The sequence below is a fragment of the Varanus komodoensis genome, unplaced genomic scaffold, assembly GCF_004798865.1.
Source record: "Varanus komodoensis strain SLA01 unplaced genomic scaffold, ASM479886v1 scaffold63, whole genome shotgun sequence".
Lineage (NCBI taxonomy): Eukaryota > Metazoa > Chordata > Lepidosauria > Squamata > Varanidae > Varanus > Varanus komodoensis.
The window spans coordinates 158,933-184,702 of record NW_025336259.1 but is presented as its reverse complement, the minus strand read 5'-3'; the positions used below and the strand labels follow the sequence as shown (position 1 = coordinate 184,702).

At 52.2% G+C, this 25,770-nt stretch overlaps 1 protein-coding gene across 1 annotated transcript; it reads left to right on the top strand.

The window, feature by feature from the left end:
• The first annotated feature begins 273 nt into the window (after positions 1-273).
• Positions 274-25,517, top strand: PPME1 (protein phosphatase methylesterase 1). The gene is made up of 14 exons (XM_044450218.1): positions 274-397; positions 5,356-5,449; positions 6,344-6,436; positions 10,236-10,293; positions 11,413-11,464; positions 14,847-15,001; positions 16,786-16,876; positions 18,178-18,243; positions 19,144-19,273; positions 20,485-20,614; positions 22,345-22,389; positions 23,740-23,804; positions 24,166-24,233; positions 25,453-25,517. The coding sequence occupies exons 1-14, from the start codon at positions 297-299 to the stop codon at positions 25,469-25,471; spliced, it is 1,167 nt and encodes a 388-aa protein (XP_044306153.1). The 5' UTR covers positions 274-296; the 3' UTR covers positions 25,472-25,517.
• Positions 25,518-25,770: the final 253 nt, after the last annotated feature.

The window sequence follows — 25,770 nt, the reverse complement described above, 5'->3', positions numbered from 1 at the left end:
GGACTCCAGTACCCATGATGCTCTGGGGGCCGTTTCCCGGTGACGTAAAAAGCGCCGCCGCGCCGCCCCGTTCGTTCAAAGCCTTTCCCGGACTCTCTCGTGCCTGGGAAGAACTCCCGTTCCCATAGGGCCGCGGGGCGGGGGCGGAGCCTTCGCCGGCGCGCGCAGGGGCCGCCGGGAGCAGCAGGCCGGCGGCTCGTGCGAGGCAGGCAGGCAGGCGGGCAGGCGGGCGGGCGGGGCTCGGCCGCGGCCCGCCCCTTCCTCGCCGCCTCGGACCCAGCCGCGTTCCCCTCGCCATGTCCGCCCTGGAGAAGCAGCTGCAGCTCGGCCGCCTGCCGCCTCGCCCCCCGGGCCCCGCGGGGGGCAGCGGCCAGGCCCCGCCCAAGATGCGCATGGGGTAGGAAAGGTGTGGGGATGGGAGGGTGACGTCACTCGGAGGGGATGACGTCACGCGGCGGGATGGTGTGCCTCCGTGTGACGTCATCGGCTCTCCCACGAAGGGGTCTCCGTGTGGGGAGTGCTTGGGAGGAGAATGGGGCTGGCGGGAGGCTGGCATGCATGGGGTCAGGTTGCCCCCTGTGCAAGAGAATGGGGGCTCGCTCGAGGTCCCTCTGGGGGCCCTTCCAAAGCCATAATGAGGAAAAATTAACCCGTGTGGGATGGAGTGGGGCCCGTATTTTTTTTTCTTTTGGGGGTCTCTATCTTGGGAGGGTCCCTGGAGGCCGCCTTGGTTATTGTGGTTGGGGGGGCTTGTACTACGTAGGGGGAGATTCCCAAAAAAGAGTGGGAGTAGGCTGTGTCCCAGTGTCTGCGTTTATGCGGGAGGGAGTGCAGGCAAAAGATGATCCTGTTGGAAGCGATGCCACTCCCAGATGGGTCGACCACATGGGTGGCAGAGAGATGGTGTGCGTTGTAATCCAGCTCATCTGGGGGGTGTTGAGTTGGGGAAGGTTCCATTCAATGGGTACAGCAATCCTGCAAGGTAGGTCAGTCCTGTATTCTTGTACTGCAGGTGGCCGTGCTGATACGGAAAAAAAATGGGATGATTATATAGGGTTTTGTTTTTTTTTCATTTTTAGAAGTACATAGAACTCCCTTCCCATTTTCTTCCCCAAAAAGTCTCTCATAAGCAATGACGTGTGTGCTAAGACCCAATTTACAAACTGCTTTAAATGATCTAAGAGTGCTCTAAAAACCATGTACCATAAATGAAACCAGCAACTTGTAAAATCCTGGCAGAGTAAGGCAAGTGAAAAGCAAACCACTCGACTTAGTCATTGTTGAGAGAGGTTTTTTCCAGCCAGGGGCCTTCCTAAACAACTAGTTTTGGTTATCACAGCTCAGCTGATGTCTCAGCTGGGCAGGTACTCCCTCCACCAAAAAGCCCCAAACTGCCCCTTTGATGGCTTGTGAGCTGATGTGTTTGGCTTTGACTGTGGCAAAGCCCTCTATAGATGCTGCCGCTGCTCCCTCTTGCACAGAGAGAGCCTTACCGAAAGTGCCCCCGGAGGGAGTTCAGGCTGAGGCTTCGCTCTGCTCAAGGGACCCGTGTTCCCATTCTTACCTCGGAAGATTTGACCCAGGGGAGCGCTCTAGCGAGGTCATGGTGGGTGAAGAACAGGATCTGTCAGGAGAAGGTGTGAGGGAGAACCCCGAAGAATTTCTTCCTGGATTAGGTATGATATACGAATGCTTAGTGTATACGGTGAGGAGGGGGTGCACATACACAGAGCCCTGCGGTGCAGCAGGGGCGGCTGTGAGATTTGCCGGGCCAAAGGGCACGGGGTGAGGGTGGGCTGCGCCTACCGCTGGAGGGGCTCTCCTAGGCAGTGGGAGGTCGGTCAGCGTAAGAGCGGATGGGAGGAATGTTGGAACGGATGGTCCAGGCTGCTTGGAAGAAGCAAAGAAGGGGTTGGCGCTGTGGGGCGCACCTGGTGGAAGAGGCAAGGAGGCGGGCGTCTGGAGGGTTACGAGGAGAGCAGCGCAGCACCTGCCTTGCCCGCGATCTGCCCGAGCAGGTGCCCCGGCGGAGACATGCGGCACCGGGAGATGTGACGCCGAGGGTGGGGGGAAGGAGGGGGGCCGCACCACGTTTCCACATGCAGAAGTGCCCCTCTTGGGTCCCTGAACGCCTCCTGCTAAGAGCAGGGCCAGGAGGCTTTCCCACCCTAGAGCTCGGCTAGCGTCTGTCAAGCCCTACAGCACCCATGGTGCCTGGGGATGAAGGGTGTTGTAGTCCAACAGATCTGGAGGGCACCACACTGGGGAGGGCTGAAGCTGGGCCGGTAGTCCAGCTTCCCATGTAGTCCCTGTCCAGCGGGGCAAGGAGTTTCTTCAAGGGGGGGTTACACTCAGCACTAATCCTTGCGGCCCCTGGCTGCAGGGCAGAAGTGTTGTTTGTGTGCTGCAGGTTTAGTTGATTCTGTGTGCACACCTGTGTGTGTGTGTGGAGGGGGGCGGATTAGCTTGGTTTGTGGTCAGCGTTGTTTCAGCCAAGAATACCTGGCTGTGAGAAGATGGGGCGTTGCGAGGTTTCTTCGTGATCTTACAGCCTTCTCTCAGCCTGTGTTGGATTCCGACAGCCATCATTCCAAGCCCCCCCCCCATATGCTGGGCACTCCCCTGGCTGGGAGAGGGGCTCTCTTTGAGTCATGTGCCTGGTGTGGAGTGGGCAGCCTCCAGACACCCTTGAAGTTCATCTTGCAAAGCCTCAGCTGGGGTCCAGCGCTGGAGGGCTACCAGTCCCCCACCATTGGGCTAGTGAAATCCGGCCACTCGGCTCCCGCTTGGCATTAGGCTTCCTTGGGTTCAGCTCAGGACGCCTGCAGGGCTTCAGTTTGGCCCCCATTGGTATTTTTCTCACCTTCCAAGCCGGTTGTGTGTGAAAGGCCCTTTCTAGGGCAAATGCTCTAACTGAAGCGCTTGTCTGTCGGTGTGCGGCACTGCCCTGAAACTGGCGTTGCGCTGCTTTTTGGCTTTCCAGAAACGAGAGCCATTGCTGCCTCTGTCACCTTTCGCTCTGGTTGCAGCAGGGTCTGCAGGCTGAGTGGAGTCCTGCAAGGCTGCCTCCGATCAGCGGCCACAGTGGCTCGTATCCACCCACTTAGACCCGTGGAAGCGATTGGGCTCAAGTTAGGCTGAGGCTGGATGTAACCCGGAACAGTGCCAGGAAGTTGATTGGGGTCATGTGGGTGTGTTGTGGAAGAGTAGCAAGGACAGGTAGCTAACTGGGGTGGTCAAGAGCTGGAGGTGCAAAGAAAATAGCCAGTGGTTTGTGTGGCTGCCGGTTCAAATGTCATCTGGTCATAAATTTTGTCCATGGCTTAGGCAGCCTGCTCTCTTTTGCCATCCGCTGTTTATCTGCAATATAAGGATCAAAACTGGGTATTTCCAGGGTCTGAGGTATAGTGATCTATTCTGAAGTGCAAGGTGCTCATCACGTCAGTCCCCATAACTGCACCTGCAAGGAGAAACCAAGCTCGCAGGTTGCCTGCCGATCCATATTAATCACCTGTTCTAGGAGTTTTCATCTGCTGGATCTTAATTAATCTGCTCCCTGCCACACTCTGCATGACAGCAAGGACCACGTTGTCGCTGGGAAAATGCATCTCTGTGCAGCTGTGCTCAGAGGGAAGTCTGGGGTGGTGATGGTAGATGACCTCTGGATCCCTGCTGATAAAGAGGAGCAGGCCCTTGTTCCACTGCCTCACTCCCGAGGATCGCTGCGATGTTATATGTGGATACTCCTGTTCTTATTCGTATAAAACTTAAGCTCTTTATTCTTCTTAAGAAAGATGAATTGTTAGAATATGGTGTCTTGCTCACGCCTTGACTCCAAGTACTTGAGGTTAACATTTCGGACAAAGCAAGTTATTAGTAGAACAGCTGGGGAGAAAGGCAATAATTTCAGTTGGCTGGTTGGCTGATGGGCATCCAGTGGTACCAGCTTGGGAGAGGCCACCTTGGGCGCATATACCGTTCATGCCGCCCGAGGACACCAAGGACATCTGGCAAGGCATTTTTGGCATTTTATCTCCCACTCTGAATTTTTTGCACTGCCTGTGTTTCTTGCAGAGAATTAGGCAAGTGCTCAGTGGCACGCCTAAATAAAGATAATCCTCGTAGAAAGCATTTAGAAAGCAGAGATGTTGTTTGTGGAAGGTAATTAATGCCATCATGACCCTGAGGCTCTGGGAATAGACCAGATGATAAATCAAACAGAAATGGTTTTATAATATCATTTTAAGTACTGGTTTTTAGGAGAAACAGGCAGTTGGAGCAGTGCTGAGCTTTATGGGCCATTTCATGTGTAGCAGTGCGCCTCTTATTTATTTATTTATTTAAAGTTTTTGTATGCTGTCCCCATTGCTACACAGCCTCGGGACGGCTCACAACACAAATAAATAAAACAAATAAAATTACAATTTCAATTAAAACTTGGAAACACACTGGCTGCATAATTAAAACTATAAATATTAAAGATTATTAAAATACTGTTTAAATAAAAAGGTCTTGGCCTGGCGCCGAGAAACAAGTAATGACGGCGCCAGGCGGACCTCTCTGGGGAGCGCATTCCACAGATGGGGCGCCACCACAGAGAAGGCCCTCCTCCGGGTACTTTGCTTCCTGATGTCTCTCCCGGAGGGCCCCCGGAGGAGGGCCTCTGCTGCCGATCTGAAGGGGCGGGAGGGCAAATATGGCCGCAGGCGTTTCTTCCGTGAGTCGCCTGCGTCTTCTCAATGACATTCGTACAAGGTTTGCGCGAACCAGTGAATAGCAAAGCAACAGCCTTGGTGGTGATGAAAAGAGGAAGAGATCTGGGGAGGGCTCAGCTTGCGTGTCTGTGACAAAGAAGGCTCTGCCCCATGGAAGGTGCTGCCGCAATAAGTCCCTTGCCACAGGACTGTCGCTTTCGCCCCACTGGTCCCCCCGGAACCGGCAGTGCAAGAACAAAGCATTCGCGTGTTGCCTGCGGCAAACGGTGCGCCTGAAAAACCAGCAGCGGTTTAAAATCGGCAGAGAAGAAAGATCCATGTTAAGTCAAGGTTGGCTCAGTTGTCCAGGAGAATCCATATGGAAAGCGTTCCCAGGTGCAACCCCCCCCCCCCATCCCTGCTGTCGCTTGTTTTCGGATGTCAAAAATCAGACCGCGAAGGATTCTGCTGTTCTCCGTGGTGAATGTGCTAAATGTGTACCACCCGAAATGGGAGCAGCGCTCCCAACTTTCTTCCTTTTTTTGTCCCTGGCAGGCACTGCTATTCTGCGTGTAAGGAGCTCTCCGGAGTAGAGCAAAGGGTTTTTCTATTTTTGTACCAAGTCCGAGATACCATCTGAGCATCAACTCTTGTTTTCCAGGCCCGGGAGGAAGCGTGACTATTCCCCAGTCCCGTGGAGCCAGTACTTTGAATCTATGGAGGACGTGGTGGTCGAGAGCGACTCCGGCAAAGATATATCCTCTCTTCGGCCTCTGCTTGCTTATTCCTGCCATGCGCTCATAATACAGTGAATTTGTAGGGCTGCATTTCTGACTGTCTCAAGCCAATGTACTCTCTGTTGCACCGTTGTCCTCCCAGCTGGCGGTACTTTGCTAAGGGTGTTGTAAGAAAATGAAACTTTCTGGGCCTGCCACTCTGATCCTTAGGGAGTGGCCTGCGTTCAGGCTAGAAATGTCTGTACCTCCTTGTTTTTTTGAGGTACAGACTTGGCTGGCACATCCTTGGGAAAGTTATTTCTCTAGTGATGCTAATAGAGGAAAGAAAGGCACGCGGCATTGGCTGTGCTGAAAAAGGCCGGTCGTAAGGGCTGCCCCTTCTGACACAGCTCGCCTTGCGTCATGTTTTGCAGGGGAGGCCGTCCTCGTGGCGGCGGGGGGCTTGGTGGGGAAGCGGCCGCCAGCCTCTCCCAGGGCTGGTCATTCTTTCTCCAGCTGACACTCGGTCGGCAGGCCTTCCACTGATGACGCAGGTCTTTCTACTCCACCAGGTTGTTGGATGTGCTGGGTGACTCTTTCTCTCTCCCCTGCACCAATTTGTGGCTTTATTGATACATCGCTCCTTGTGTTTTTAAGCTGGATCATGCCTGCCTTGGGTTTCAAATCTGTTCTTAATGGCTTCTTGTTACCAGCTTTGGTTTCTTTTTTGAGGAGGAGGTGGGGTGTGCATTTTTAAAAAAGTGAATGTGGGAGATGGCGAGGAGAGGGCTGGTTGGGGAAATGTCGTCCTGGAAGCTCTGGAGCACCTGCTGTTGTGCAAGAGGACGGGATCCCTTTTGCGCAAGCGTGATTTGCAGCTGAACTCAAAGCAGTTTCTCTGGCAAAGGTTGTCGTGTCCTTAACTGTTCATACACTTTTCGAATTTACAAGAGTGGATCGGAGGGCCCCGTCCTCCTCCTCCTGCATGGCGGAGGCCATTCTGCTCTCTCCTGGGCCGTATTTACGGTACGTAAGCTCCTGGTAGCACATTTTTCTGTTGTCGTGGATGCTTCCGTTTATGTAGAGGAAGCGTGTGCAGTTATGGAGGCTTGGGGGCCCCCTGGGAATCCCAGACCCCCTTCCGAGGACCACACCCCTCCTCCTCTTGCAGCCCCATCCCAGCCCAGCAATGTTCCGATCCTAACCATTCTCCTGGAAAATGGAGTATATGCCAACCTTCCCAGTACAATTCTACCCCTCCAAGCCTGCTGAACATGGACCAGACCACAGAGGCTGGGGACCTGGGGGGGGGGGGGCTCCAAAACTCCCCATGAACCAATGTGCAGCCAGGTGTTTTGTCACCTAGAATATATTTTTATTTCACTTTATTTTGATTTTTATGCCCATAGGCTCTGGGCAGTTTCCAGGAGATCAAAACTAAGAATAGTTAAAAGTTCAGCTAAATGCAAATTACATTAAACTGATCTGACAGGCCTTCCCAGAGTAGTTCCCAGAAGAGACACATCGAACTCCCCGTTAAAGGAAGTAGTCCGGAGTAACTGATTAATCTCTCCTGGCAGGCCATTCCATAGTATATCACCATTAATGCACATAGTGTTTTGCAGAATGCAAGAGAACAGACCCCGACCCGAGGGGCTTATACTCCAAAATTTGATACACAAGAAAGGGGTGAAGAGGGGTGCGCAGGCACAGCGGGGTACATCTGCAGCTATATGTGCCTGGGCTTTGCATGCGGCCAAATCACAGCAGGGATTTTGGGCCAGTCACAGACTCTCAGCCCAACCTACCTCACAGGGTTGTTGTTGTGGGGATAAGATGGAGGAGGGGAATGATGTAAGCTGCCTTGAGCCCTTTGTAGGAAAAAGGCAGGATATAAATCAGAAAATAAATAAAAAATAAAGAGGGACTGGATGGATCTGAGAAAACCAGGGTGCCATAAGTGGTGTGAGGCACTCGTCCAAGCAGACATGGCAGTGAGGTAGGAAGGGCTGCCGTCCTTTGCGTGGTGGAGGAACCGGAGTGGCAGAAAGCCCAAGCAGGGATGCCGCAGAGAGGGGCAGGTGAGTGTGCGATGGGTCCTTGGAAGGCTTTGGAGACGGAGGCCGAGCGTGGTCTAGGAGCACCCAGGAAGTCAGAGAAGGGTTTAAAGAAGGGAGTTGTGTGGTCAGAGCAGCAGAAGGTATAGACGGTTCTGGCAGCCGAGTGCTGGATATTCGGGAAGAGGGCCAAGGTGAGATGACTGGTCCCAGTGGGTGGGGAGAAGATAACCGGGTTGGGCTTGAGCTTTTACCAAGAGGACAGAATTGCAAGCACTTTTCCCGTGTTGTAACGCCGCATCCTGTCTTGGTGATAGAAGCTAATTACAGCTGGAAAACCTCTCGGGAATGAGCTCCAAATTTGACTCGATTGCTGCCAAAAAATATGTCGCTTGGTCCCTGCTGAACCCTAGCGATGAATCATGAAATACATTTTAAAAATTAAAAAAGGAGCCACAAGCGACAGTTGCCCATTAGAGCAGTCTGGAGCGGGCTGCCGGCAAATTCGGTAGCAAAGCAGCGCATTTTCATTACCAAGATGTTATCATAGACTGACCGACTTTCGTTCATTGGGTGGAGTGCAGAAAGCCTCCCGGGCATCTCTAGAAGCTTCCCACCCATGGGTTTGAAGGATGTCTGGTGTCAGGGCTGGGAAAGAACTGAGAGAGCTGCCGGGCATCTCTAGAAGCTTCCCACCCATGGGTTTGAAGGATGTCTGGTGTCAGGGCTGGGAAAGAACTGAGAGAGCTGCCGCCTGTAACAAACATCATAGCTCAGCCTTGTCCCTAGTGGGGATGATGGGAGTTGTAGTCCATCACACCTGGCAGGCCCCAGACTGAGCCGAATGGTCTGATTAAAAGTAGCAACCCGGTATGTATGCTCACCCCATCCACGGTGTACGCATTAAAGGCCCCGGCTGGTCTCACATGCCGCTCTCGTGAGCTGCCCAGAAAGCAACCAGTTGAACGTTGCTGGAAGCCGCACGGTGGGATGGCCTTTGCGTCTGATCCGGCAGGCCCATTCCTCTTTGCAAAGGCTGCAGTCCTGTCCCCTCTGATGCAGGAATACACCCCACCGAATTTAACGGGACAGCCTTTGGGCTAGACCCTCACAGGACTGCCCTGTGCGTTTCTTGTGCTGATTTTTATTTATTTATTTATATTTTTCGATTTATATCCTGCCTTTTTCCTCAAAGGGCTCAAGGCAGCTTACATCCTTCTCCTCCTCCATCTTATCCGCACAACAACAACCCTGTGAGGAAGGTTGGGCTGAGAGTCGGACTGGCCCAAAGTCACCCAGTTGGCTCCATGGCTGAGCGGGGACTCGAACCCGGATCCTCTGAGTCCCAGTCCCATGCTCTTAACCACGACACACACACTGGCTCTCGCTGATTCCAACGATCCATTCCTAGTCTTCTGCTCTTTTCGACTAGCCGGTACTCAAGCACTTTAAAGGTTTGGAATCGTAATGGCTGCCGCCACTGCAGCCTTGCCTGTCAGAGCATCCATTCTCTGTAGGTGGTTGTTTGGCCATCGCTTCTTTTGGAACCCTTCAACTGGTATTCCCCAGCACTGCCAGAACGACTGTTTTTTTAACCACCCAGCTGATTGTCGTGAAACAAAAGACCTATTTTTAAAGCTGCCTTCCAGCATAAATACCACTTGATCACTGCCATGCTGAAAATAACGTGATTATGCAAATATTGTTAGGTGGTGGGAACAAATGGTCTAATCTTCAGCAGCTTGTTTCTTTTCAAAATCACTTCATTGTGAGTGAGTGTGTATACATGAGAGAGAACAGCACTGGCATTCTAAAATCCCCTTTTTTCCAGGAAGAACTGGATGGGAGCTGTTCTGGGCTCCCTCTCTTTTTCTTCCCAACTGAGAACAAGATGCTAATTTAAGAGTGTGTGAACTTTTGCAGCCTTTAGTGTGGGCATCTCCTTCCAGATGGTTTGGCCTACAGTTCCCACAGTCCCTGGCTAGGCCTGATGGAAGTTCTAGGTGAAAACGTCTGGAGGGCCACAAGTTGACTGTATTGCTTGGAGTGATGGGGATTGTAGTCCAACAGACCTGAAGGGATCTCAGGTTACAGAAACCTGCCATATTGTGCTGCTCCTATTCTGGCTGGCAGCTCCTTTTGACTTGGTGTGTCGATTCAAGGCTGAGTTCTGTAAAGCAGCCCGAAGTCTCTGCAGTTGTACAAAAGAGCCCCAAATCTCATACAGAATGTGGTATTTCTTGGTTGTGGAATATAACTTCCAAAGACCCTCCTCTTAATGTCTTCCCGCAAAGTTTCCTGCCCTGTTGAGCGTGAAGAAAAGCTTGGTGAAGGGGCCATGCAAAACCTGCCGAAATCTCAAAAGCGGGCAGGGAGGAGCCTCGTGTCGGCCAGTAGTACAAGCTGCAGGGCACATTCTCCATTGCAGGTTGCAGAGGTCAAATTTTCTGGCCTCTGAAATGGGTGAAAGCAACCCACCTGCCGCCTTATTTTCCCCTTTGAGGAACATGGGATATTCCTCCCTGTGCCTCCCACCCCCTGCAGACACTTCGGAGGTCCACCGCCACAGACCTGGCCTCCTCCCAGTCCCGGTCCAGTTCTTTCGCTCCCTTACTTCATTCATCTTTCTCGTGCCCCACTTCCTCTTCAGCACCTCCTTTCAGCTGATTCACAGGACCAAAACCCTTGTAGAGGCCAGCTCCTTCCCCGTTCCCAGGGGCGTGTGTGACTTGACTTCGCTGATGGTGTGTTTTTATCCCTTCTCGCAGTCTGCGATCATCAGCCGGGTTCAGTGCAGAATCGTGGCTCTGGATTTGAGAGGACATGGTAAGCAAAGGCTTTTCACCGAATAAAACCCAAGTCTTTTCCATTCAAGAAACCTTTGTTCCCCCACCCGCCACCCATGCTGATCTGAAATACAAAGCACAGCGCTCTCCCTCGAGAGTATGCCACTGTTAAAAGATGCAGTCTCAAGGCATCTAACCCCACTTAGCATGGTAAAGGATGCCACCTTCTATGTCTTTAGACAGAAAACCAAGTCTGAATGCCGGAGATTTTTCTGTCTAAACATGCATAAATTATTTTACTGCACAAATATTTTTTCAATTGTGCCACTTTTCTGATAGCTGAAGAACGGTACATTAAAACGCGTGCAGCATTCAATCAAAGAAGGGCATGTTAAACTGGCAAGAACTGGACAGCAGTAATTCACGTTGCTGGCACTGTTCAGGCGGCCAAATGTCTTTCTGAACTGGAAGGTTGAAACAGTGATGAGAGGACCCTACCCAGCAGCCCTTCCCCAGCAGTCGCCATGCTGGAGGCGGATAAGGGGAGTTAACAGTCACCGCACTGGAAAGGCACCAAGCTGGGGAAGTAGAGGAGGGCTCTGTACCGCTGTGAATCCTGCCTTTTGATAGCGAAAGTCTCTACTGCAGGGGTGCAGAAGCTTCAGCCTGCATTCCCAGCCTGGGGCAGGCCAAATGGCCACATTCCCTTTTTCCCCAGCCACCCCCTCTTTGGTGACTTCCCAGTTTGGGGCCAGCTAAAAAGCGGGAATGCCGTTCCCCAGTGACTGGGAGTAAGAGCGTTAAGCTCCAGCATGCTGCTCTTTGGGGCCCACCCTTATTTATTTATTTAGAAAATTTCTAGGCCGCCCCATTCGCCGAAGCCTCGGGGTGGCTTACAAATAAATAAATTAAAATACATAAATTAACAATATCAAACACATATAACAGTATAAAATTCTTGCTTTCTTGCCTTTGGCTCCTCCGCTCTGGAGTGCAGCCCCTGGGCTGGACAAGGGTTTCCGTCACTGGACCGCGTCTTGCTTGGGAGCGGGATGGAAAGGCCGCCCTCGATTCCGGGCTACCCGGAGCAGCCTCGGTGTCGGCTTGAGCGCCGATTAACATTCTACCGTTGTGCAGTTGGCTCTGCTTTTCTCTTCAGGCGAGACAAAAGTGAGGAACCCCGAAGACCTCTCGGCAGAAACGATGTCCAAGTAAGTCGGTCCTCAATGCCCGCTTTGTAGTGCTTTGTCTTTCTGGCGAGGAAGCCTCTGACAAGCCACTCCTCAGTCTGCCAGATTTCCGTGCAGCTTGAGCGGAGAGTCTTTAAGCCCTCCAAACAGTCCAGCATCCTGTGCGGTCAAATGCTTGTCAGGGGGGTTTGTCGTGGCTTCGTTCGTAGGCCAGGAACGGAGCTGGCCCTGTAAGGGTGAAGCCCTCAGGCTGCTTTGGTGTGGCTGGAAGGGCGCATGGGAAAGCTCCTTTTCCACTTGTTCAGTTTGGTCCACTGTAGAACATGTGCTCCGCTTTAGGAAGGCAGCGCTGTTTCTGTGGCATCGGGAGCCCCGAGTCCGGTCCCTGAGCTCATCTCCGAGCATTTGCATGGACAACACCCAGGTTGTTTGCACCTGAGGAAAGCTGTGCTTGAAAGGACTGCAAGCAGAGGGGTGATGACAGATTTGAACAAACCGGGGACTCTGCGGCCATCTTAGCTACTGCCTAGAACTATGATGTATTGATTTATTTAAAGTGTTTATATGCCGTCCCCTTGCTATATAGCCTCGGGACGGCTCGCAGAAACAGATAAATACAATACAAATACATTTAAAACCTGGAAACACACCTGGCTGCACAATTAAAACCTATAAATATTAAACATTGCTAAAATATTGGTTGAATAGAAAGGTGGTATATGATGCGGACATAAGCGCTCTGCTGATTCACAGCAAGGGTTTCTGGCCCAGTGCTCACACAGTGGCCCACCAACTGCCTGCAGGAAACCCATGAACCCGATGTGAGGTCCTCAGCACCCTCCCACCCATCTTCCACAGCAATGGGTGTGCACAGGCACACTGCCTCTGATCCCGGAGGTAGCCAAGAGCCATGAGGACTAGTAACGACTGATACCCACCTCTTTGAATTCACCCAGTCCCCCTTTAAAGCCACGCACTGCGGTTTAGGAAGGCGACTCTCATAGCTGGCGCTGCCTGAGGAAGCGCTTGCTTTTCCCCCTGCCCGGGGGTCTCGGCACTCAGCTTCACACCTAGTCATGTGGCAGAGCAGAGGGCGGCTCTCCCAGGTGTGGACAACCTGATCGGGGGCTGCATTTGCCGTCACGCTCCTGCTGGTCGCCCTGCTGGCCACAGGATCTGTTCCAACAGCTTCTGTATCTCCTGCGCGGAGAATCCCAAACGCGTTGTGCCCTTACCCCAGGAATCCTTGATGCCGACCCTGCACGAATTAGAAGACCTTCCCACAAAGCGGAGAGGTGGCCTCAGTGGAGAAGCCAAGGACTTGGCCGCGGCTGACCTTGCAAGCTTCTGATTCCAGTGCGACCTGCAGTGCGGCTTTTGCAGCTCCGAGCTTTAGCTTCCTGAGTTTGGCACTGCAAGCTTTCTTACATTCTCTCCTAAAGAAGCCCTTCAAAGGCTATTTATTTATTTATTTATTTGGAGTTTTTGTATGCCGTCCTATTCGCATAAGCCTCGGGACGGCTTCCATACAATAAATAAAACATATAAATAGTACACATAAAAATAAAATCCAGATTCACCCTGGCTGTAGAATTAAAACCAATAAATAATATTAAAAGGCGTTAAAATATTGTTTGAATAAAAAGGTCTTGGCTTGGCGCCGAAAAACAAATAACGACGGCGCCAGGCGGACCTCTCTGGGGAGCGCATTCCACAGGTAGGGTGCCACCGCAGAGCAGGCCCTGCTCCGAGTACTCAGTCTCCAAATATCTTTCACAGAAGGTTCCTGGAGGAGGGCCCCTGCCGCTGCTCTCAAGGGGCGGGAGGGCAAATATGGAAGCATTTAAGCATTTAATTTTAGCATTTAAACTTTATGTGTGAGTGTAGGCCTCCCTCCGTATGAGCCGAACTCGGGTTCTTCCAACTATGTTGTGGCACAGCTGCGGGAAAGACAACGGGGTGGGTTCTGACATGCAACAGAGCTCCTCAGAAGACCCACCATGGGGAGAAGTTAGCAGCGAGTCTGAAGCAGCCGGAGGTGCTCTGGGCCCTGGCCTGCCTGAATGGGCCTTTGTGGGTCTGGCCAAGCTCCCGTGACTCAGTCTGACCGAGCATTTCCGCCTGCTGTCGCTTCGCCCTGGGCAAAGGTTGCTTGTTCCTTTGCAGAACGGCTGCTTCAGCTCCGTTTTGGCCTTGCACGTAAGCTGCAGCGCCTTGCTCCAGAGCTGCCCAGCCCTCCTTGTAAGGTATATAGATTGATAGATTCATTTATTTGGGATTCTTGTATGCCGCCTCATTCGCATAAGCCTCAGGGCGGCTTCCAACAAATAACAGTACAATACATAAAAAGCTGGAAACATCCAGGCAATAATTTAAAACCAATAAATAAATTAGCAATTAATTAAGGTTAAGCAACCTTAAGCAATTAAGGTTCTGGGAGAAAGGCCATTGTCTACCCCCTGAAGAAGCTTCCTTTTGCCTGGGTTCTCTCGTGTGCTGCAGTTGCCACATGAAGGTGACTGAGCCCTTCAGACAGGCAGGTGCCTTGGGTCCTTTCCAGGAAGGCCATCTGTGAAACGGGCACCTGCTGCTTTCGGATCCACGGCGCCTGCGTGGGCTTGCGTGCCGAGACCTTGTGCGGCTCCCAAAAAGACCTCCCAAAAGGTCTTTTCCCCCAGCATGCCTGGGAGCTGGGCATTGGCAGAGGCAGAGGCTGGTAATACACGTTTTATCCGAGCCGCCCAGTTCAAGGGACTGGGAAATTGCTGAGGTGCTGCCCCAGCTAAAGCAGGGCTGAGTTCACAGGCCAGCTTTCTGCTTCTTGGAAATTTTGTGTGTAGGGTCGTAGTAAGTTTCTAGTCCTCATTGCTTGTTTGTTTTATTTCTTTTCTATACCTTCCCACAGCCAAAGCTCTGTGCAGTAGTTTTAATACTCATGTCCCATTCTTGCAAAACCTTTTCATGCTGTGTGTGTACATATAAATTTATACAATGATACAAAAATACTGTACAATAAAATCATAAAATTTAACTGTAGCAGATAAAAGTAGCCTGAATGCAGTCCTCAGATATGAAAAACTTAAAGGACCGGGCAGAAGAAAAGGGGATTTATCTAGCTCTGCAGGGGATCAGCGTGAGCTCCAGGGAAGCTTTCTGGGGAGAGAGAACTTAGAGGCACACAAGCGGTGCCTCCCAGAGGTGGGTGGGGGACCAGTTGCAGAATATGGTTTCCAGCTTTGGGGGTGGGGGGCTCCAGATTCTCAGAAGGAGAACAAAGTACGCAGAACAGAATTGCAGCATTAAATGATGCAACGCAAGAGAGATGATTCCGTGCGCGTATTCCCCCGCGTCCTCGACCATAGGTGTGGTATCCACCTCCTTGTGTGCCTCCTCTTGCCTGCAGAGACGTGGGGAATGTGGTGGAAGTCATGTACGGCGACCTCTCCCCGCCCATCATGCTGATTGGCCACAGCATGGGGGGCGCCATCGCGGTGCACACAGCGGCGTCCAACCTGATTCCCAGTCTGCTGGGGCTGTGCATGATCGATGTCGTGGAAGGTAAGTCTCGGCATCGCCGGGCGCCCAGCTCGTTTCGTTTCCTCCTCTTCTCAGCTGCCCAGCCTTCCCCGGCTCGGTGTCCTGCAGGCGTATCGGCAGAAGAAGAGGGCAGTTGCGGGCCATGCTAGCTGGGGATGATTGGGATTGCAGTCCAGCACATTTGCAGAGCATCAGTGGGGGAAGGCTGTCCACGGATGTTCTGGTTATGCGTCCCCAAGGAAGGCACTTTAAATTACATCATCTAAAAGCGTTTCTGGGGAAGATTTTCAAGTTGCATCTTATCTGGGAGGCTAAATGTTTAATATGCTACAATATAAAATCATCATAAAAGAACAGCAGCCTGGAAAAAGTCAGCCGGAGCCGTAAGGACCAGCAGTAACAACAGCCTAAATGGCTTGTTTTTCATTAAGCCTTGTGCGGCTGATATCCAGACTATTTTCGACCTGAGTGTGGGCGGTTGGCTGCTGCTAATTCTGCAGTTGGCTGCTCTTGTGACCTCCTGTCTCGTGTTCAGGGTCCATCACTGAAGCGAACAAGGTAGCTTAGTAATTTTTTTTTACAGATTTTTGAAATTTCTGCACCAGAAACTGGTCTAGGTGAGCTCCTCCACTGAGTCCCTCTTGAACATTGGTGAACTGCTGCAGCTAAGCACACTTTCCCCATCATCCCCAGCTCAGGGTAAACGTCCAGCTCATCTTCTGAGCACCAGCACTAGGCAACAATTACCAGAATTGCAAGTCAAGCTTGCGGAGTTCGGTGCACTCTGCTCTTCATCAATCCAGGAAATTATGTGGGCATGTTTTTTAATAAGAGAAGATGCTACAGACCTATTGAATATGTCTTAATAAAAGGGAAGTGGGCAACCTGAATAAATAAATGATCTTACATAAAGTAACATGATTTGTTGGCCTTGGCGGAGGTAGCACTGTTGTTATTGTATTCTTTAATTATGTTTATTAGCATTATTTAATTATGTTTATTACCAGAGTATTAATTGTATTGTTTATGTTTATTCAGTTAATGGAACTCAGCATAAAAATAAAAAGAATGCCATGGCCTGGACTTGCACATAATGACAGTCCAGGGTATGGATTTAAGGTGGGGTTGTTGAGTAGTGGGTGGGTGACATGTGCAAATCCTGTGCTATGGTTTAACTATGGGCTGTTCAGCACGTGCAGTCTAGGAGGAGAAGCTGTTGTTAAACCATAGAGTCGGGTTCACACAACCCACAGTCTGGACTGTCATTCTATGAGAATCAAATCAGGGACGTGCTGATTGGAGTCACCTGGCCACTCAGCCGTACTCCTACCTGAAAGCAAAGAATTATACAGAGGCTGAGATTTTTCTTCTCCTTCATGAGGACTAGAAACATCTTTTTTTTTAAGAAAATCAAAGATGGGAGTAAGCAAGATCACCTATTTTATTTAAACGTCATTTTAATTGTTAACAATATCTACTTATTTATCTGGCCAGGGCGACTTCTTTTCTTTTCTTTTCTTTTCTTTTCTTTTCTTTTCTTTTCTTTTCTTTTCTTTTCTTTAACTTTTCTTTTCTTTAACTTTTCTTTTATAACTTTTCTTTTATAACTTCTTTTATATCATTTATATTTTTTATTTATTTTATATTATTAACTTTAATTTTATATTGTTATTTTTGTATTGTATTTTATTGTGTTGTAAGCCGCCCCGGGGCTTCAGCAAGGGGCGGCATAGAAATGTTCTAATAATAATAATAATAATAATAATAATAATAATAATATTTGCATCCTTGGCTTTTGTTTGTAGGTACGGCCATGGATGCACTGAACAGCATGCAGAATTTCCTTCGGAGCCGCCCCAAAACGTTCAAGTCTCTTGAGAATGCCATTGAGTGGAGGTGAATAGCTTCATGGCGCATTTGTAGAGCTCATTATTGTAGAGTGGATTGACTGTGGTCTTGGTGGCATCCCCCTCATGACAGCTGGAGAAAGCTGGTCTTGTTGGGGCTTCGATCGGAGGCTGTGTGGGGGACCCATGCGAGCCCCCTTGGGCTGTGGGACGGGTGAGGGAGAGAGCCAGTGTGGTGTAGAGGTTAAGAGCACGGGACTGGGACTCAGGAGTTCTGGGTTCAAGTCCCCGCTCAGCCATGGAGCCAACTGGGTGACTTTGGGCCAGTCAGACTCTCAGCCCAACCTACCTCACTGGGTTGCTGTTGTGGGGATAAGATGGAGGAGGAGAATGATGTAAGGTGCCTTGAGCCCTTTGTAGGAAAAAGGCAGGATATAAATCACAATATATATAAATAAATAAGTAAAAATACTGAGGGCTTCATCAGATGCAGTGGTCATTGTCCACGAAAGATGCAGAGTCTAACATGACCACCCCTTTGGGAATAAATGACACAGTTCATTTAGTTTTAATTTAACGTTCACCCATCCAAACAAGAAAAACAAAGCAAAACAAATTCAGGGCAGCCTGAGCAGAGGAGCGTGGCAAGAAGAACATAAAGAATAACAAACTGAAAACCACTGAAGATTTATAATGCCAGTGTGGTGGTGTCGTGGTTAAGAGCATAGGACTGGGACTCAGGCGATCTGGGTTCGAGTCCCCGCTCAGCCATGGAGCCAGCTGGGTGACTTTATTTATAGATAGATAGATAGATAGATAGATAGATAGATAGATAGATAGGGAGCCAGTGTGGTGTGGTGGTTAAGAGCATAGGACTGGGACTCAGGCGATCCAGGTTCGAGTCCCCGCTCAGCCATGGAGCCAACTGGGTGACTTTGGGCCAGTCACAGACTCTCAGCCCAACCCACCTCACAGGGTTGTTGCTGTGGGCATAAGATTGAGAGCCCGAGGAGGAGAATGATGTAAACTGCTTTGATTTCAGTGTAAGAAAAAATGGGGATAGATCTAGCAAATAAAGCCTAGTGGTTAGAGTGCTACCCTGGGACCTGGAAGATTCAGGTTCTAGTCTTCACTCATCCATGAAACTCACTGGGTGACTCCAGGCCAGGCACTGACTGTTACCTGGTCCACCTCACAGTGTTCTCGTGAAAATAAGTTAAGCCACCTTGGGTTCTTCACAGGAAAAAGTGGAATGTAAATATAATTAAATAACTAAATGATCCTGCTGAGTGTGCTCCAAAGAAGAAGTCCATGACCAGCTCTGCTCTACTCTCTTTCTCCCTTCCCTAGTGTGAAAAGTGGACAGATAAGAAACCTTGAATCTGCCAGGGTTTCCATGGTCGGCCAAGTGAAACAGTAGGTTGTGACTTCTGAACTCGACTCTCCGCACCAGCCCCGGGCTCTTCTGTTGTGGCGCATGCGTGTGAACGGAGGGAGGGAAATGGACGGCCAGGAAATGGCGGCCTCATTCTCTCAGGAAGGGGTGCCCCAGGCCTCGCCTCGCAGCCTGGCCGTGCGGCGCCCGTCCTGCTGGCAGGAAGAGGTGACCTTCCTTGGGGCTCAAGGGACTTCGAGTAGGTGGAGCTGGTATGAAAGCAAACCTGCAGCACGGTTCTCAGGATCGGAGCTTGTGTTTCTAACGAGCAGCTTGTGCCTTCATTTCTGGTGTGTCCTCCGGACAGGATAGGAATGAGCAGAAGTGAGAAATCAAGAAATGCATTCTGCTCCAGTAATGTCGAGCCAAAATTTTCTGAGGCTTGAATGAAGTCCTGCCCCTGATTTCCAGATAGCAAGAGAGGGAAACCTCTTCCGCCAGGCCCAGTCCAGCTTGTGGAGGTTGAAAGGCTGCCTTTTCCAGTAGAGAGAAACCCGCTCTTATCCCTGATCGTGGTTTGGAGAAAACGGGTTGTTTTCTCCCCCAGCAATAGAGCAAGGCTCCCTTTCTGTATTGCTGAGAGAAAATGTGCACGGAGAACCTCCAGTATGAAGAGCCATTTAACTGCATTTTGTAGCTTTTTAAAATCCATTTTAAGGCTGCATTTATATTGTATTTTACTGTTACGTTTTTATGCATTGCTGTAAATAGCCCAGAGAGCTTCAGCTACGGGGTGGTATAGAAACGAAATAAGTAAAAATAATATGACATGCTATTTTTTTTTCTTTTATTTGTATTGTGCCATGTATCCCCTCACCCTTGAGGCTAATTTAGAACATCCGAAACGGGAAAGGAATCCATGTTTTCTGATTTTCAATCAGGTGTGAAGGAGCTGCAAGTCCGGGCGGCCCGAAAACCATCGTGGAAGGGATTATAGAGGAGGAGGAGGAGGAGGAGGAAGATGAGAACGGAGAGACGGTGAACAAAAGGAAGAAAGACGATGATGCCGAGGTGGGGGCCTGGTCTTGTGTGGCAGCTGCCAGTCTGAGTAGGGAGAACTAGCCAGCCAAAGCTTCTGGAGTGCCCCAGTGCTGTCCGCCATGGTTAGGCCTAAACTGTGGGATTCACCGCAGTTCTGGGAAGAGGCGATGGCTGCCAGTCTGGATGGCTTTAAAAGGGGACTGGACAGATGCCCGAGAGAGGAATCGATCCATGGCTACCAGCCTTGCTGGCTGTGTGTCCCTCCCTTTACCGGAAGTGGCGTGCCTGCCGAGACCAGTTGCTGAGGCGCTTGCTCCGGAGGAGCTGGTTTGCCACCGTGCGCGCTGAGTGCTGGAGTGGCTGGACCTTGGGTCTGATCCGGCGGGGCTTTCCGTGTGTTCTTGTGAGAAAGTTGCTTTATTGACCTGAAGCAGCTTCCCCTGCACCTTTTCCAGCAGTTGCCTTAGATCAAAGCAAACAAGAACATAAGGAAAGCTTCATAATAAATAAACGCACCCAAAACGCATCACTGTTTATGACAGGCCAACACGAGTCTTCCTCAGAGCTCACTACCTACTTTTTATTTCTAATTTTCATATGATATACAGAAAGCGAAAAGGAAAGCGAAAACGTACAGCGCTGGCCGGAGGTGTATTAACCTGATCTTGAGAGTATTACTAATAAATAGGTACATATACATATGCGCACACTCACACGTACCAACATATACAAAGTTCCTGTTCCACATCATTCACCTAGTGGAGGCGGGTTGAGCAAATGCTGGAAGGAGTGTTGAGGCGCAGAGTCATCGGCGGCCTGTCGTCTCACGGGATGTCCAAGCTGTGCGGTCCGCGGTCCAGCGTGTGGTTGAGGGAGCTGCCGTAGCTTTCTAGCCCCGCGGCGTGAGTCTCTGGGTGGCGGCAAGAGAACGGCTTCCCTGACGTGAGAATGTCATTTCCTGGGTGTTGTTCTTTTTTCCTTCAGTAGCCAAGAGTTTGTGACGGCTTTATGCAGCTTTGTCTGAGAAATACATGCAGTTTCCATTGAGGTTTAGGTCCTGATTAGCCTGTGAATCGTGCACCATTTTTGTTGGGTTCCTGCGGGTTTTTCCTTCTTCCTTTCCTGGGATCCAGCCCAGTATTTCTGCACCGGCTTGTGACCGCTGCAGCCCAGCAGCGATGCCTTTCGGCAGCTCTTCGGGTCGCTGCCGTGCAAGCAGGAGTCTTTTTCTTCCTTTGCAGACCAAGAAAGAGGCGGCGTACACGTGGCGGATTGAACTGGCAAAGACTGAGAAATACTGGGACGGCTGGTTCCGGGGCCTTTCCAACCTCTTCCTCAATTGCCCCATCCCCAAACTCCTGCTTCTGGCTGGTAGGCCTGTCTCCCTGTCTTGCTCCTAGTGAGAGCTTGTCTCTCTCCGCTGCTGTTTGGGTCAAGTTTCCCTGCTTGCCTGTCGAGGGAGGAATGGAGTTTGTAAAGGTTGATTTCTGAAACTGAGAATCTCTCCGCTTGTTGGGGAGAGGAAGGGATTGTTCGGGTCCGTGCTTGGCACATCTTCCACACAATCAGTTTCTGTATGACTGAGCTGGTGCAGCTGGTGCTGAGCCATAATATATAGCTAGGACCCCAAACCTTGATCCCCTCCTTGAATCCTAAAAAACTTTAAATATCAGAGTTCTGTGCGAGTAGAATAACAAACTCCAGCTCCATCGCAGTTCTAGAATTTTTATGCTGCCTTTACTCCCAGGAAGCAGTGGGCGCAACTCGCGTCCGGCTTCCTTCCCAGCCCACTCCCTCTTCCCAACAGCCTTGTGAGGTAGGTTGGGCCAGCCTTCCCTAGCCTGAGGTTTTGGACTAGAGCTCACATCATTCCTCACTGCTGGTCATGCTGGGTGGGGACGATGGGCATCAGATGCAGAGCATCTGGAGGACATCAGGCTTGGGAAGTAATCAGGCTCAAGTGATCTGGATCCAAGCCCCAAGATCTGCACCAAAAAGGATCTGGTAGAGGAGGGGGGACCTGCGTCCAGGTCATTCGGGTCATTTTTATGAGATTCCACATTGAGAAACCCTGATGGACCCCCCTCGAGCAACATGTGTCACTGCTTTTTAAGTTTGATCATGCAAGCCCATTGAAAGGCACCAGTTTGATCATGCAGGCCCATTGAAAGGCACCGGGCTATTTTAACGTACCAAGATCCTCGGCCACTTCCCTTGTGCCTCTCACTGGGTCCCTTGAAAGCTTCAGAAGCTGCTTCAGGCCAGCACATTTGTCCCTTTTTCTGTTCACATTTATATCCCACCGTTTTTCCGGCCAGGTGGTCCTCCTGAGCATCAGTGGCTGGCCCAAATTCAGCCAGCGAGGCTCTGGTGGGCAGGACTGCCATGTCTTCCCCAGCCCGGCACGTGCCTGCGTGGAATCGGCAGCAGCTGCCAAGGGCGTCTGACGGAGAGAGGTCCCTTCCGTCAGCCTCTTCCAGGTTCATTCTGGGGAACGCGCTGTGCTGTGCTCGGGAGCTGCAGCCGCTCCTGCAAAGCGAGACTCCCCGTTTGTGTGCCGCCAAACTGGGACCAAGCCGGCCGGATCCTTGTGATGGGTGGCCGCCTGACGAAGCGCTATACTGTGCAACAGGGCGGCCACTGTGTGAGCGGAGAGCCAGACCAGGCAGGACCCGGTCCAGTCCAGCCTGGCACCACGCATGTGCTTAGCGTGCCAGAGAAGAGGCTAGGCATCGGGATGCAGCTCCCGGACATGCCGGCCTTTCTCTAGAGGGGAGCGTGGAGCGGGGTCAGGATGGCAGCTTGTGTCCTGGATATCTCACTGTGCTTCTGGTACACCCACATCTGGCTCTCCTGCTTCTTGTAGAAACAGCCCGTCTGTTCTAAGGGGAAGGCCATCACCTGAGTTGAAGGACAGAAGAAATCCAGTGCCCTGGCAGTCGGTCCCTCCACTGTCCTCCTTACTTATTAAAATAGCAATTCCAGGACGTTCTGGATGGTTCTGGGGTGCGCCAGCAGGGCAGGAAACTGAGTCTAATCATGTGTTTCCCCCATCTGCTTTTTCTCCTCCTTTCTCCCCACCCTCCAATCGTTCCTCTCAGGTGTTGACAGACTGGACAAGGATCTGACCATCGGCCAAATGCAAGGTAAAACCGGTTTGCATTCTGGGCTGCAGTGCAGCGTTAAGGGGAGCCTGGCAGCCGGACTTGGTCCTGGGCCCTTCCGCTTCCCAGCGCCCTCTGGCCAGTGAGCCTTTTACATGCTTCCAGTCCTGGGCAAGTGCAGAGAAACAGGGGCGCCCCGTTCCCAGCATGCCCAGCGGCCAGGCAGGTCCTGTGCCCTTGCCCAGGCTCAGAGAGCGCCTCCGAAGTGTTCCCGCTAAGGAGGGGACTTCGCAGTGGTGGCACCCCGTCTTCCCCAGGAAGGCTTGCCCTTTCAGCGCCGGGGAAGTCCTTTCCATGTTGGACTCCTATATTTTATTTTATTTCGATTTATATCCTGCCTTTTTCCTACAAAGGGCTCAAGGCAGCTTACATCATTCTCCTCCTCCATCTTCTCCCCACAACAACAACCCTGTGAGGCAGGCTGGGCTGAGAGCCTGTGACTGGCCCAAAGTCCCCCAGCTGGCTCCATGGCCGAGCGGGGACTTGAACCCGGATCGCCTGAGTGCCAGTCCTGCGCTCTTAACCACCACGCCACACTGGCTCTCTTGTTACCTCGTTTGTCCTTCCACATTGCTGTTTAATATCTAAAAACCAGTGAGATGCTCATACTCTGGTTTATTCTGTGTCCAACTTATTTATTTATCTATCACTTGTACATCCCAAGGAACCCATGGTGGGTTAGAGGTCCTCCCCTTCTCCGTTTCATCCTCACAACGACCCTGTGAGGTGGGTTGGGCTGAGCGTGAGCCATGGGCCCAGGGTCAGCCCGTGGTTGAGTATGGACTAGAACCCGCCTCTCCTGAGGCTCAGCTCACAGTCTTCCCACCGCGCCACTTAACTGGCTTAAATTATATTTTATTGTGTCGTATTTTAAGGTTTTGGTTTTCATGAACCACTCAGAGAATTCTGGCGACTGGGTGAGACAGAAGTGGATTGTATTGTGCTGAAAGTTCCTAGTTCTCTTGACTGCACTCTTAAGAAGCAGTGCTTACTGCAGCTTCCCCCAACCTGGGGGACTCCAGATGTGCTGAATCACAACTCCCATCGCCCATGCCCAGCCCTGGGTTCCAGAATGAGGCTAGCGCACCGAATTTCCAAAGCCTGGGAGGAGCCTGAATTAAACAGATCCTCGGCTGCGCTGACTTCACTTTGGCTAGCACAGCTAGAGCAGAGTCCGAAAAACCTTTCAGATTCCCGCAGCTTGCCTCATCCATCCCAGCTGCGGCTTTCGAGTGTCCCCGAAGGGTTTTTTCCCCCTGTCTGGACTACGGGGTCCAAAAAGGGCCAGAGCAAAGATTTGCAGCCTCACGGCCCCCTCTCTCCCACCCGCAGGGAAATTCCAGATGCAAGTCCTTCCGCAGTGCGGCCACGCGGTCCACGAGGATGCCCCAGACAAAGTGAGTGGTGGTGGAGTCCTCTCGGAGCTGGCCGTACCACATCCGCACCGCAGGCCTCAGCCTCACGCACGTGGCTGGCTCTGTCCGTTCAGGCGGTTGTAATGTGCGCGTCCCCCTTTGCTGAGAGTTGTGAGGAAGAGGAGCTGTGGAAGATGCTGCACCCAGCGGGCGGGTGGCCGGGAATCCACCCTTCCCCTGCCTGGGCAGCCGCCATCGCTCCCTGCTGGCGGGACAAACCAGCACCCCTGGGGGCCCCGGGCTGGGGAAGGCCTGCCCGTGAGGGGGAAGATGGGGCTTCTCGCGGCTGTGCAGGCCTGGAGGGGGGCCTCCCTTTACCCCCCGCTGCTTTTCCGTCTCCCAGGTGGCGGAGGCCGTCGCGACGTTCTTGATCCGTCACCGGTTTACAGAGCCCATCGGAGGATTCCAGTGGTGAGCCCAGGCGGGCAGCAGGGACCGGTCCGTGCCTGAGCGGACCTTCCGGCCGGTGCCGAGGCCGAGCTCGGCTGGGTTCCCGCCAGGGGCCGGTTGGGAAGAGCCCCCGGAGCTGCACCCCCCCTCGGCCATGCCCCCACTTGTTCCTCCGCCTTCCCTCTGCCCAGATCGCAGAGGTGGGGTGGGGGGAGCAGGTTCTGCTCCCGGCTGGCTGCTTGCCTGGCTCTCTGCAAGCCCGGGAGGCAAGTGGGAGCCACGGGGGGGTGCAAGAGCCGCCATGGGGGGGGCACGGCGAGAGAAGCAGGCGCATGGAAAGGGGGGGCGTTGCCCTGCCCGTGGGCTGCACCGAGGCGTTTGCTGGCATGACGGGACTCTGCTGCGCAGCGCCTGGTGTGTGTCCTGAGCTTGCCCAGGACAGGGCAGCAAAGCTTCTGGAGCAGATTTGGGGGTGCATGAGGAGCTGCGGGGGGGCAACTGATCCCCCCCAGTGGAAGGGAGCGTTCTGCTCGCGGCCTTGGGCATCACGGAGGGGGCTGCCAGCGGGGTAGCAAGGGCCGCCAGATGCATGGCATGCGGAGCAGCATTTTCTGTGTCTCGCGGGGGGGCTGACCTGCTGGGCACCCCCCCCCCACTTCAGCACAGAACTCCTTTCAGCCAAGGGCGCAATTGCACTTCAGGGGCTGCCTCATGGAGGGGGGCAGAAATGCCCCAAACACCCGCCAATTTTCACGTACATCATTTCGTGACAGCATTTAGGTCTTAGATGTATTTCAGCCTCCTAGAAGCAGGAAGAGATCCGCCAATGCCAAGACTCCGCAAGACAGTCGGTGGTTGGGGGCAAGGGGGCAGCCAGCGGGGAAGCCCAGGTGCAACTCAGGCACGGCTCCCCCCACCCAGGTGACCCCCCCAGGCTCTGGCATTATAGGAGAGGGAGGAAAAGGCCCCTCCCACCACCTGCCATCTCACGGCAAGGCCCCCTGGAAAGGAGTGCTGACCTGGAGCTCCTGTGCTTTAAGACGGTTCCCTAAGGCATGCGGCCCATCTGGAGGGCGCCAGGTTGGGCAAGGCAGCGCTGCAGTGCAGGGAGAGCCCTGAGGAGCATTCCCAGCCAGGCAGCTCAGCAGGGCAAGGGGAGCGGGGTCTGCCAGCAAAGCAGTCTCTGGAGCGTTTCCTGAGCGCCCTCTTCTTTTTCCCTTCTTCCCTTCTCTCTCGGCAGTGTTTTTCCCGCCTGTTAATAGCCTGAGGATCGTCCCATTGTAAATAAAACTGCACCCAAGGCCACCATGGCGTCTTCTCTGTCCCTCTCATCTACCCGGTTCGGTTTCCGACTCTGGCCAAGAGGTGCAAGACTCGTCTTGAAAGCTCAGTCCATGGCTAGGTCTTTCTCGCCTCCCCCACCCTTGTCCGGATGCAGCCTTTTCTGTTGTCTGAATGGGGGTGCCAGGAATTGATTCTTTCCGTTGTCCCAAGGAAGTAAGCTGTAGAATTCCAAGTGGCTCTTTGTGAAATCACGGACAACCGCGAGGCTCCGGCA

Bases quoted from the DNA above. Each gene is read 5' to 3' on its own strand.
- PPME1 (XM_044450218.1), top strand. From the start codon at position 297: ATGTCCGCCCTGGAGAAGCAGCTGCAGCTCGGCCGCCTGCCGCCTCGC. The intron at 19,274-20,484 runs GTGGGGGCCTGG...CTTCCTTTGCAG, and splicing joins AGAAAGACGATGATGCCGAG to ACCAAGAAAGAGGCGGCGTA. The intron at 20,615-22,344 runs GTAGGCCTGTCT...CGTTCCTCTCAG, and splicing joins CAAACTCCTGCTTCTGGCTG to GTGTTGACAGACTGGACAAG.